General features: G+C 34.0%; 1 protein-coding gene across 1 annotated transcript in view; it reads left to right on the top strand.

Moving 5' to 3' along the window:
• Lrba (LPS-responsive vesicle trafficking, beach and anchor containing) overlaps positions 1 to 12,993 on the top strand; it is a gene marked incomplete at its 5' end in the record, with an annotated part of 597,162 nt that overhangs the window by 254,977 nt on the left and 329,192 nt on the right. Inside the window, 1 exon segment of the mRNA XM_013522882.1 lies at positions 12,053 to 12,219. Coding sequence (XP_013378336.1) covers positions 12,053 to 12,219 — 167 coding nt within the window.

The following is a 12,993-nucleotide window of genomic DNA, read 5'->3' as shown; positions in this document are numbered from 1 at the left end:
GTTAGTAGTCCACAAAAAGGTGAATATAGAAATTGAGGTATTTAGAAACATCTATTTTGTATATATGGCGATGTCAGCGTACTTAGAATAAGAAAAAATAAATTACTCTTTTCTGCAGATAGCTTGAAAAACTATGTAAAAGCTAGTTGCTACTCAAGTGTGTTATTCGGAAACGGTTTGTGTTAGTGATCCAGTCGAGTGAGACCTGAGGTTATAGCAGTGTAGTCACCTGAGAAATAGAAATATATTTAGTATTTTATAATTATATACACTTTTGAAGAATAATTTCTTTATGAAGGAAATGGGTGAAAATGTATAAGGTGCACAAGGAAATTATAAATCCGTGTCAAGGTATTTACAAAGGAGGTCCTGGTAATTACATGTCATATTCTGTGTTTTCTATCTTTGCTTAAAAAAAAAAAAAAAAACTTTTATTTGAGTTCTCTTAATTTCTTTTTCTTGCAGCTTTATTTTGTCTTTTCTCTCTTTTATGAGATCTTTCTTCTTGGTGAGCAATTGTTTAGCCTTTTGCTCCTCTGTGAAACTTGCCCTGATTCTGGTTAGTTCTTGCTTTTTCTCTCTTTCCAGCTGTAACACACACACACACACACACACACACACACACACACACACACACGTATACATATTTATCTAAGCATTTATCTCCTAGTGTAGTTATTTTTATTTTATATTGTAATGATTTTACTGAATTACACTGAGATACTAGAACAGAGAGAGTGCTTTCTATATATTCCTGGTAGCATCACAACTAACCCTATGATAAATCCAAACTGTTAATACTACATGAAGGCAGCATTCCAGTCATTTTATGTCTAGTTTATTTGGTCTCTTGGAAAACCTATTACATGATCTTTTTTAGGTGAAGAAGCAGGGGTGCAGGGCTTTAAATAACTTGCCCAAGAATGAGTATGTTAGAACTGAGGTTTACACTCACATTGCCCAGCTCTGGATTTTATGCCCTTAACTATAGTGTTCATTTTGCTTTTTATAAGATTGAATTTATTGTTTTTTTGTTTCTGGTTTTTATGTTTGTTCTTAGTCTACTTTTGATATTTAAATGTAAAGATTTACCTATTTGTAGTAATAAATACGTTTTATAATTTAACGAAGCGACATTAAGAGGTACTAGTTTTGTATGTTTCAAAAAAAAATCATATTATGGGCTAGGGATGTAGCTCATTGGTAGAGCACTTGCCTAACGTTTGTGAGTCCTTTGGTTCTGTCCTTAGCACTGGAAAATACAATGTTATGATTTAAAAATTATTTGTGTTCATCTTTGCCCATTATTTAAATTTCAAATTAATTTTATGGAACACAGGTACCAACCACATTTTAGTATGTTTACCAAATAGATACATTATATGCAGGCATTGTTGAAGGAGTCAGCTTGTCATTTGGAAGTTGTTTTGGATATGCCTGCAGAATTTTGTGTCTTTTAGTGCTAATAAGAACTCTAATGAAATCATGAAAATGTAATACCGTGTGTGGGTTTGACATACTAGTGGAAAGTACAGCCTTCTTACTGTTGGTTTGTTTTGTACAAATACTGTATAAAGCATTTTTCAAACAGGTTTTTATTACCAAAGCCTAGACTAAAAAGATTAGAACCTGTATTAATCTTCAAATCATTTAAAAATATTGAGGACTGCAGTTTGTAGAGATAAGAACCCAACACATTGTAACTAGTCCATTAAAACAGAAGAAATGGAAGAGATACCTTGATAAGTGTTCTGCCTGTTGTAACCTTGAATGCTATTATGGGTAGACTGGGAGGGGGAGGTGCTATATCTGTTCCATTGGCTTCAGCTTTTTCATGCTGAGAGAAATCAATACTTTGAGGCGTTGCATGACAGAGAAATCACTTCAGAATTAAAGGTGGCTGTCACACATTGTCATTGGTTGACTTTTGTTTGCTGTTGAGGTTTTTAAGCTTTCATTTTTCTAAGTCTTTTTTTCAAGAGTCTGTCTAAGGTTTTTGTAGGCAGTGGTTTTTTTTTTTTTTTTTTTTTTTCAATAATCTGACTTTAAATCTGAGGTAAGGGATCCAAATACAAAGGCCTCTAAAAGTGACATATTGAGCAGCTTTTTCTTTTATAGTTTCTTAGATGATTTCCCTTTTAAATAGTTTGCAATGCAACAAGGAATTTGTAATGAAATGACTAAGGGGGCAGATTAAGAAGTAGTACATTTACAAGCGTTTTGCAAAAGCTTTGCTTAGTTAACTAAAAATGTAATGCCCTGTGCATAGCCCTGTAAAATAAAAAACTCAGAATTGCATGTCGTAGCATGGAAACATATAATTTTGATTCCTTTTATATAGGGGTGGTCTTTTACTATAAGCAGTGTAAGAAACTCTGTAGAAAATAATTCACCAAACTAGGAAATAGGAAACATTTTTCTTTACAAAGTTCCTCTGATTTTTTTTAAACAAGTGTATATTTTAATTTTAGAATTTTTAAACACAAAATTTGTGAAATCAGCATAATTAAATTTAATTACCACACCTTACTGAAGTATGAGAAAAATTTCTGTAATATTTTTGAGATTTTTAGCCTTGAAAATTTTAAGTATAATTTATTTTTATTTTACAGTAATACACATACTTAATGAATATGTGCTTTATAGCCTGTTCCTCAGAAAGGTACTACCCTGGAAAGCTGACTCTCACAACAGTGCATTCACAGCATTAACTTACCACTTCCATTGCTACTGAAGGGGAGAGTTTGTGAGACACCCTCTACCTTTTTATCACAACCCTTTTCTGCCCCGTTAAGGTAACCGCTGTTGTACATTTATGGAATGTGTACATTAATTTTTTTCTTTAGCACTTCTTGCTTTTATTACTGTAACTCTTTACCAAATTGTAACTTTGAATAGATCCATAAAATGTTTCATTCTGGTATTTTTAGTTCAACTCTATGTTTGTACTTTTTTGGGGGGTGGGTATGGGAATTGAACTTGGGGTGTTGTACTGGCCATGCAGGAGCTGTGACACTGAGCTATATCCCCAGCCCTGTTTGTAAAATTCATTTTTTTCTTACATTTCCTATGTCATTTTCATTGCTGTGTAATAGTGTATTATGAATAGACATTTTTTCTTTATCTCTTCTGTTTCATGGATGCTTAGGTTGATTTCAGTGGTTAGTCATTGGGAAGAATACTGCTCTAAGCATTCTACACATTGTCTGGTACACGTGCTCATACATTTTGATAGAGTGGAATTGACTGCAAAATATTCATATTTTCAATTGCAACAGATATTGCCACGTAAGTGCCTACTACTTCGAACATCAGTGTATAGTTGTTTACCATTATTTTATGTTCTTACGAGTGTAAAGGAGAGTTTTATTTTAGCATTCTGGTAGGTGTGTTTTTATTTTGTACTTTTTAAATAAATGAAGTGGTCCATCTTTTTTGTGCTTGTCATAAATTATCTGTTTTTTACTTTTGTGTAGTAGTTGTGTCTCAGCTTTGGGATATGAGTATTTTAACTACTTCTCCCTGTCTGTGCTTTGCCTATCCACTTTGTAAAAAGCTTCTTAAACTTTATCAAAGTAGTGTGTAGTTTACATATAATAAAATACACCCATTTTCAGTGTGCATTTTATTGAGTTTTCACAAAGTCTGTACCTCTGTAGGCATCACAGATGAGACAGGAAATTTCTTATATCCTGGGGTGGTGGTGGTGTTTCTATGGCATGAGCGCTGCACGCTGTTTGTATCATTGACAACTCTGGAAGCTTTGCCATCCCTGTGCTGGGGCATTCTGTTGTGTCACTTTCTCCCTCCGTACTCACATCTAACCCTAGACGACTACTGATTTAATTTCTCTTATTATATGTAGCGTGTAAATGGAATCATAGAGTAGGTGTTCTTGTCTTGATTTTGTTGAACATCATAAAGTTCTTTATATTCACTCATGTGGTTATATATATTACCAGGTTTTTTTCATTATTGCTGAATAGTACTACCTTTTAAAATCTGTTCATCTGTAGAGAGATATTGGGTTGTTTCCAGTGTTGGATTGTTTCCAGGGTTTGATTCTTATGACTAAAATTACTGTGGGCATTTTCATGCAAGTTGTTTTTGTATAACTGCATTCTTAATCATTTTGAGTATATACCTAGGAATGAAAATGCTAGGTACCACTGTAATATAGTACATACTTAAACTTACAAGAAGCTGCCAGACTTTTCTCTTTTTTTGTGGTGCTGGGGGGTCTCACTTTGGGTATTGGACATGCTACATTTCGGCTCTGTCAGACTATTTCCTAAGGCAGTTGTAGACTTTCCATTCCAACAAGTGAGAGCTATAGTTGTTCTACATCCTGACAATGCTTGTACTGTTAAGCTTTTTAGTATTAGCTCTTTTAGTGGGTATATGTATAGTGATCATTTATTGTGATGCCTTTTTGCATTTGCCTACTAACTAGTCATCTTCTCAGGTGCTTGTTTGCTATTTGTGTGTCTTTTGTGAAGTCTCCAAGTCCTTTGCACATTCTTTTAAATAGGGTTGAGGTGTAACAGTTCTTTATATATCCCATACAGAAATCCTTTGTCAGTTATATAAAGGGTGAATTTTCCCAATTATTGCTTACCTTTTCATTTTGTAACTTCTGTAAGAGAGCAGGAGGTAGAAATTTCAATAATGTCTCATTTATCAATATTTTTATGCTTGTGATTTTCGTTTATAGTGTCGAATTTCAGAACACTGCCTCTTGCAATGTTATGAAGAATGTGTGCTGTGTTTTCTTCTGGAAATGTTATAGTTTTATCTTTTATATCTATGTTTTGCGCCCATTTTGAATTAAACACTGTTTTATGTGGTATTAGGTGAAAGATATTTTCTTTCATATAGATAAGTCAGTGTTTCAGCACCAGTTGTTAAATATATTCTTTCTTCATCTAATAGCCTAAAATGCTTCAGATACCTAGTTTTATAATACAGTTCAGAGCATAAAGTCCTTCAACTTGTTTTTCTTTTGTAACATTGTTTTGCCATTATTTTCTTCTGTTTTTGTATGTTTTAGAATCAGCTTCTGCATAGACATAAAAACTTCTGCTAAATTTTTTATTGAGATTGTGTTGAATATTTAAATCACTTTGAGGAGAGTAAACATGTTAGTGATATTGAAGGCTTTTGGTTTTTTGGTTCCTTTTGTTGTTTATTTGTTTATTTATTCATTTTCAGCACTGGAGAATTAAAGACAGGGTGTTGTAGTAGGCAAATGCTCTACCGCTGAGCTACGTCCCTACCCTATTTTGTTTTTTATTTTGAGGCAGGATCTCTCTAAGTTGCCCAGGTTTGCCTGGAACTTGTGGTCCTCCTGCCTCAGTCTTATGAGTAATGGGATTACAGGTGTGCTCTGCTGTGCTCAGCTAACAAATACTGAGTTTTAAAATTAATAAACATTGTCTATTTCTCCATTTATTTAGCTTCTAATATGTAGCTAAGTATGTCATGTTTTCAACGTTTCTTTAGCTATTATCCCCCATAGCTCCCTTCTCCCTCCTTTCTCTTTTGTCCCTTCCCTTCCTTTTCCTTTTCTCTACTCTTCTCTCCTGCCCTCCCTCCCCTTCCCCTCTCCTCAAAGTACAACCCAGGGTCTCAGGCATGTTAGGGCAGGTATTTTCATTTTCTACTTGGTTACCTGAATGTATCACATACAAATGAAGACTACTGCATGTCTTTCTTTCCAGAATTTTTGCTTTTTACTTCTTATTTTTGCCTCATTAAACTGGTTAGGATGCCCGTTACAGTATGGAATGGAAGTTATGAGAAGGTGCATACTTGTTTTGTCCCTTTCTTAGTGAAATAGTGTTTTTGGATGTCCTCAAAGATTGAGGACATAGTCTGCTAGTGTGAAGTTCCTTTTTTTCTTTAAACCATGAATGAATGAGTATTGATGTTGCTTAATGTTTTTGTTTAAAAATTCTTTGGTGCTGTTTGTGTTCTGTTTTCTGTTATGTGGTATATGCATGTATTGATTTTTAAATATTAAGTCAACCTTGTATTCATAGATTAAGTGTACTTCATCATGGTGGATAGTCCATTTTTTAATAGATGATTGTTGTTGTAGTATTTTGTTAAGGATCTTACATTAGATCTTAAAATGTATGTGTTACATACATTATTGGTTTTTAATTTTCTCTTCAGGTAATATAAAATTGGTTACAGTGTATAACTTAGCTGCCTGTAATCCTAGCACTTGGGAGTCTGCAGCAGGAAGGTTTTTGAGAGTTCGAGACAAGCCTGGTCTCTGTAGTGGGTTTTAAAGCCAACCTGGGGCTGGGGATTTAGCTCAGCGGCAAAGCGCCTACCTGGCAAGCGCAAGGTCGTGAGTTCGGTTCCTGGTACTGGAAAAAAAAAAAAAAAAAAAAAGCCAACCTGAACTGCATACCAATACCCGGTCTAAAAAAATAAAAGCCAAAATCAAACATACAGTGTATAATTTAATTTATAGTATCTGGAAGAATTTAAGATTGACATTATTTCTTTCTTAAATATTGGTAGAATTCACCAATATAGCCATCGGGGCCCAATACTTCTTTTGGAAAGGTATTTATTTGAATTTAATGTCTTTAATAATGGTAGATCTATTCATGTATACTATTTCTTCTTGAGAGTCAGGTTTGGTAATTTGTATCTTTCAAGGATTTTGTCCATGTTATCACAGGTATTGAAATAACAGCATAACATTGTTCAAAATATTTCTCTATTAGCTTTTAATGTCTACAGGATATTTTCTCATTGTTTTCTACTGTCTGTAAGATATGAAGTACCCTTCCTTTCCATTTATAATGTTGTCTCTCTTTTTTGTTTTTGAACATTCTTGCTAAATATTTGTCAAACCAGCTTCTCTTTATTGATGTTTTTCTCCATGAAACTTATTTTTGCCAATTTTTGAATTTTAGTTATATTAGTTTAGTTTGGTTTTTCCTGTTAATTACTTTTTCTTTTTCAGTTTTTTTCTTTTTTTAGCTCTTGCATAGAAGTTTAGGTTATTGAGTTTAGATGTTGGGTTCATTGATTTCAGCATTCTCACCTTTTCTAATATTTAAAGTAATAAATTTTCCTTTAAATGCTTCTTTGCTGATTCTAAAAGTGGTCTATAAGTTATCTGGAGAACTGCTTAATTTACAATTTCTTGAAAAATTTTAAAGATACTGTTTACTTCTGTGCTTTTAGACAAAGAATCAGAAGGATCTCTATATTTAGATCTTTCTCTGTGTAGCTTCCTCATCTCTACTGTTTGTCCTTTAAATACTACCCATTACCATCTCAGTAGACTTTATTTTTAAGAAAAGAAAGAAAATATATTTCTTTGTTTTTATAACAAGTTTGCAGGATATTTGGGAAGTAGTACCTAATTTGAATATGTCTGGAATATAGAATGCTTAGGCAGGCATAAAGATTGCAGATGTGACTGAATTATAGGTCCAAGGTCTAGCTATGTATGTTCTATATCAGAATGCTTCATGAAATAATATTGAGACTGCTCATGAGAGACTAGATAATTTCTAGAGCTAAATTGTTAGCTAGTAGAGATCTGTGTAAGAGTAGGGATGAATGTTAATAGGATTTGCTAAAATGGAGTGAACGAGATGTGAGTGCAGAAACTTTAGAAGTCACAGGTAGCAGTAAATAGAAAAACTTTCCCTCTGAAATGTAGTCGCATGTTTGGGATGAAAGTGAAAGATTCAGCTTTGTGCATGTTTAATTTAGGGAATTTATTGAACAAATGGATATTATCCTACAGGTAGAAGTGTGGCCTATTATTTTGAAAAACAGTTGGATCAGGTGAGATAACTTGAAAGTTGGGCCTAAACTGATAACAGTAGATGAACCCTTGAAATATTTGACAAAGCCTTAGGAAAATACCAACATTTCATAATGGAGAAGAATAAAGGGAAAAGCCTGACCACTAGGTAGGAAGGGTATTCAGATCAGTGGAGAAGGAAACCAGAGTAAGCTTGTTAATTTCAAGATCACTCTTCCCTGAACCTTCATGCATCAGGCAAATAATAAAGTTAGATATCTGGGTAGAAAGATTTATATCTAGTATCATCGCTACTTCATTTACATTTAAAGAGCGAAAGTAATCTGAATTACAAATGGCCATTCTAAATTGTTTTCATCTTTACTTTTTATCTTTTTTGCTGTAAGTTACTGGATTTCCTCTTAGAAGGAAGTTTTATTTTTATTTTAATTCTGTAGTAGTAAGTCTTAGCTTTCTTTAGCAATAGTCAGATACAATTGAATTGTTAGTTCCTGAGGTAACTTACTTCTTTTGAATTTTTTGATTCAGTGTTTTTGTAGTCATGTTGTGATATGAGTGAAGAAAATTGAGAAGTCTAATATAAAAGGTGTATCATGCATAGGAGAACAGAAAGCTTGGTTTAAAGTAAGCAATTATGCCAAAATTTGGATGAAAGTTTTAGATCTAACCCCTTCTTTTATAGTCTTTATAAGTGGCATTTTGGGATACGGGTCTCTTGGGGTACCTCCGCTTACTCCTCAAATCCAGGTACACACACATCTACGAATAGAGCACTGATATGTAATATATTTTACATGGAATGTATTATTGGTGTTTGAGAAGAACATCTTCAAGTTAGATTATAAAGACATTTTTAAAAATAGACACAAGTTCATTGTGTCTTTAAGAAACATTCTTGTTTAGTTTCTTTTTATCATGCTTTAAGGTCAGATTTGACTCTGATGTTCTACAAAGAGACAGAGATTGATAATCGGGAAAGAATAGTCCTTTAATGTGATTTATATCTATAGATTTTATGTCAGATATGAAAAGTTGCTGTTCAAATTGTAAAGGAGGATCCATTAAAGAACACTTGAAACCATTTTACTATGTAGCTTACCTTGAGCTGTGGCTTTTAGAATTACGCCTTTTCAAGCAAACTTTAATAGCTTATCAAATGTTTATAAAATATAATTTGATAAAGCTGTTCTACTACTAATAAAGGCAGAATAGGCTATTTGATAGGATCTTATTGGGGATTTTTAGTACTATTAAATATGAAAGTATGTCAATATGTCAGGGGTATGCAGAAACAAATGATTTTCTAAATTCCACCAGTAACTTGAGTTTCTTCTTACTAGGTAAAGGTAGCAAAAGACAGACTGTCGATACATTTGGGAATATTGAAAGGGTAAACATTTGTCTCTCATTCTGTAATTGGGCTGGATATGAAGTAACCTATTGAATGTTCTCAATTCATACATGAGCCCCATGAAATACCACATATGAAGTGATACTTTTTCACAATGGAAAAATTCCCTAAGTATCTTCCTTTAAAACTGCTGTCCCTTCAGATATTTCTAAATTTTTGTTCATATAATATTTTCCCAAACTTTGCTCTCCTGTGGCTTATTTCACATAATCTTTCTGAAAATATAGCAGATGCATTTGCATTTAATTTGTTAAAATCTAGTTCTTTATTGACTAATTGACTTTTTCCAATTCAGTGTTTAGTTTCAATTCAGTGTTCAAATTCTGTCTCAGACATTGCTCAAAGTCTTCTTCAGCTAATGTAGCTCATTATTTTGCAGATGAGGACATTCGCCTAAAGAGGTGAATAAGGTAGTTGCTCAAGACTGGCAGGAAACATTATTGAGATGGTACTGCAGTCTGGACTTTACTTTGCTTCCAACTTTATATTAATTCGTATGAACATACAATGATTTTGATGTCTGTATGCGTGTGTATACACACATGTATTACTAGGATTGAACACAAGGCTGCATCCCAGTCCTTTAGAAATGTTTTATTTGGGGATAGGGTCTTGCTAAGTTGCCCAGAATGGGCTCAAAGTTGTCGTTCTCCTGACTGAGCCTCCCAGAGTTCCAGGGTTACTGGTGTGTGCAGCCATGCCTGGCTATCACATACTGATTTTTAGTGGAATTTTTCTGTCTTCATCCTGCATTCCAGAATTTCTTTAATGTATTATTATTAGTAGTAGTATGATTTTGCCTCTATTTTGTGCTTGTGTCAAACTACTGCTTTTCTGGTCCCTGAAACTGATTCACGTTTCATGCTTTGCCTTTGCTTTAACTTCGTTTGTTTTCTTCTCATGCAAGAATGACCCGCCTTCTTAAGCAGGGCATGGTGATGTACACCTGTAATCTCAGCATTTGGGAGTCTGAGGCAGGAAAATTGCTACAAGTTCAAAGCCAGCCTGGGCTATATAGTAAATTCAGAGACAACCTGTACTACCTAGTGAGAGCCTGTCTCAAAAAACAAAACAAGAAAGACCTACCTTCTCAGCTTTCATTATTAAATTCAACATTAGATTCCTATGATATATGATTGCTCAGACTGAGAACTGTTTGATTTCTTATGTAGGTACATACGTTCCATATCTTTTGGGATGCTTTTGTTGTAACGAATGGAAAACCCAGTTCATATGAACATGTAATGACAAAAAGTTGATGGGGACTAATAAAAACTCTTTGAAATAAGACCTGTAGAAAGTCTAAAGCAGTGGTGATGAACCTATGGCCTGAGTGCCACAGGGGCTGTTGGTGTCATTGAAAGGTCTAAAAGTTCACTATCACTGGTATCAAGACAAGCAGGCTGTTCTTCTGGGTTTGATTCATCCTGAAGGTCATGATTTTCATCTGGAATAAATCTATTTTTCTCTAATTCTCACAGTTCTGGTCTCTAGGTTTTGGCTTTATCTTCAAGCAAGCTTTCCTCATAGTAGAGAGAGAGCTTTTAGCACTCCTAAAGTAAATATTTCACTGAGAGGAAGGAGAGAACTTTCCACCAAAATCTTGAACTTTGCACTTATTGCAGCAGTTATGTCAGGTGCTGTTCCTGAGTCAGTGGTCAGTGTTGATGTGATTATTACCCTGGTAGGTTTAGGATAATCAGGATTGCTGCTGCTGGGTCTAAATTGGGGGTTGTGTGTGGGAACTATGTTTTCAAACTGGTACTGTATGCCATAGTAGAAGCAGGCAACCGTGGTATGTATCCCACACTGAATGGGTAGTATTTCTGCTGACATCAGCTTTCGGTTACTCATTGGAGGCTGCACATGTGTGTGTGTAGGTGTGAACTTGGAAATGAAAACAAAGAGTGCAGTAGACTTGGGAAAGGATCAAGCTTACATCCATCTTATATTTTCTTCTTTTAAGTAATATTTTTAATATAGTGTCTTACATATGACACCACAAATGCCTGAATTCTTAAGTATTTTGGAAACTAATAATTGTATTATATCAAACTTTAATATACATGTAGGTCACCTCAATTAAAATCCAAATACTGTTTTATCAGGTTTGGGATGGACCTGAGACTGCACATCTGATCCTGCGATGATTTCAGTACTGTAGATCCATTTTGCATAGTTAGAATTCAAAAGACTGAAACGCTTCAGTTTCTAAAGGTGTTGTGGACTAGCTCAGTGCATTCTTGTAAGCTACTTTTGTATATTTTTGGAGCCTTGGCAGTGACCTCATAACTTATCTCCTCACTTCACTTATCTTGTCCCATTATAATCCATTCTCCAAGTGACAGCCATAGGGTCTTTTTAATATGTAAATTGGTCTAGCACTCCACTACCTGGAACTTTTCACTGATATCCCTTTTCATGAGAATAAAATGGAAACGTCTCATCATAATTACATAGTGCAGATGACACGGCGCACCCTTAAGTCTCCAAACTAATTTCATACCTTTATTTTGGCAATTCACTGCAACTCAAGTTCTTTACAGTTTTACTTCACGCTATTTTGTAATGCTGGGTCCCTGCATTTATATACCGGGCTGCTTCAGGTCTCTTGTCAGCTGTTTATTTCTGACTTATGATTGACTTGAGAAGAGCAAATTCTTGAGGGGTGTTGTGTCAAGAAGGCAGATCATGATTGTTAGCCGAATACTTTAGTGAGGGATAGAAAAGAAACTTTAAAGTTTGTGTTGGTTTTACCCATGCTGAAGACTATTTCCTGATGCATTTTATTCCCCCCAGATTTTAAAATATTAATAAATGTTTCCTTCTTTCTGTTCAAGTCTCTGTGTGCCCAGTATTCTGCAGACAAACGAGAAGAGGAAAAGATGTGTGATCATTTGATAAGAGCTGCTAAATATCGAGACCATGTGACAGCAACTCAGCTAATACAGAAGATTATCAACATTCTCACAGATAAGCACGGAGCCTGGGGAAATTCCACAGTGAGGTAAACAGATGCCTTTAGGATCTGGCCCCTGATTTTCTATAGGTGATTTAGCTTTAGATAAATGTCTCTGAATATGATCAATGCTAGATAAAGACCAAAGGAATTTAAGTTTATGTTTCAGCATTTACTGTGAATTTAAAGCAAAGGAAAAGGAGAAAATTTAGCTGACTATAATTACAGATCTTCCTAGATACTTCAGTTTCCTCAGTTGCTTCATAAGAAAACTTGCTCTTATTTATATATTGGGAAGTGAATTGTTAAGGGTAGCAGTTAACAAAACGTTTATTACCTGCAATTATGTAATTTCTACAAAGGCACTATTGTATTTTTAAAGTCTATTTGCTAAACTTTTGAGTTTTTAACATAAATTTGAAAACAATGTTTTTTTATTGTCATTGTAAATTGCTGGACTATGATGATAAAAATCATTAAATGTTTTCTTAAATTTTTATTCAATATACTTACCTCCTTTTAAAATATACGATCTAAGCATTCTACTCTTTACTTTGTTACCTTCCGGTCTAAGAAATTTATAAACTGTAAAATCTGTTCTCAGAGATCTGTTTTATGCTACAAATCTTACATTATTTGACTTCTTTATGTAATGTTAATGAAAAATGTTATAAATTCTCCTGCTAGAAAAAAATTGTTTTCATTTCTGGATAACTTTTTCTAGAAGACAAAATAGAAGAAAACAATAAATTAGATCAGAGTAATTTGCTTATACTTGTATTTAATCAACTTACATGTCTTGTAGACATCAAATTCTAATTT

This window comes from Chinchilla lanigera, unplaced genomic scaffold (assembly GCF_000276665.1).
Source record: "Chinchilla lanigera isolate Chin_1 unplaced genomic scaffold, ChiLan1.0 scaffold00070, whole genome shotgun sequence".
In the NCBI taxonomy this organism is placed as follows: domain Eukaryota; kingdom Metazoa; phylum Chordata; class Mammalia; order Rodentia; family Chinchillidae; genus Chinchilla; species Chinchilla lanigera.
This window is presented reverse-complemented; position numbering and strand designations above follow the sequence as displayed.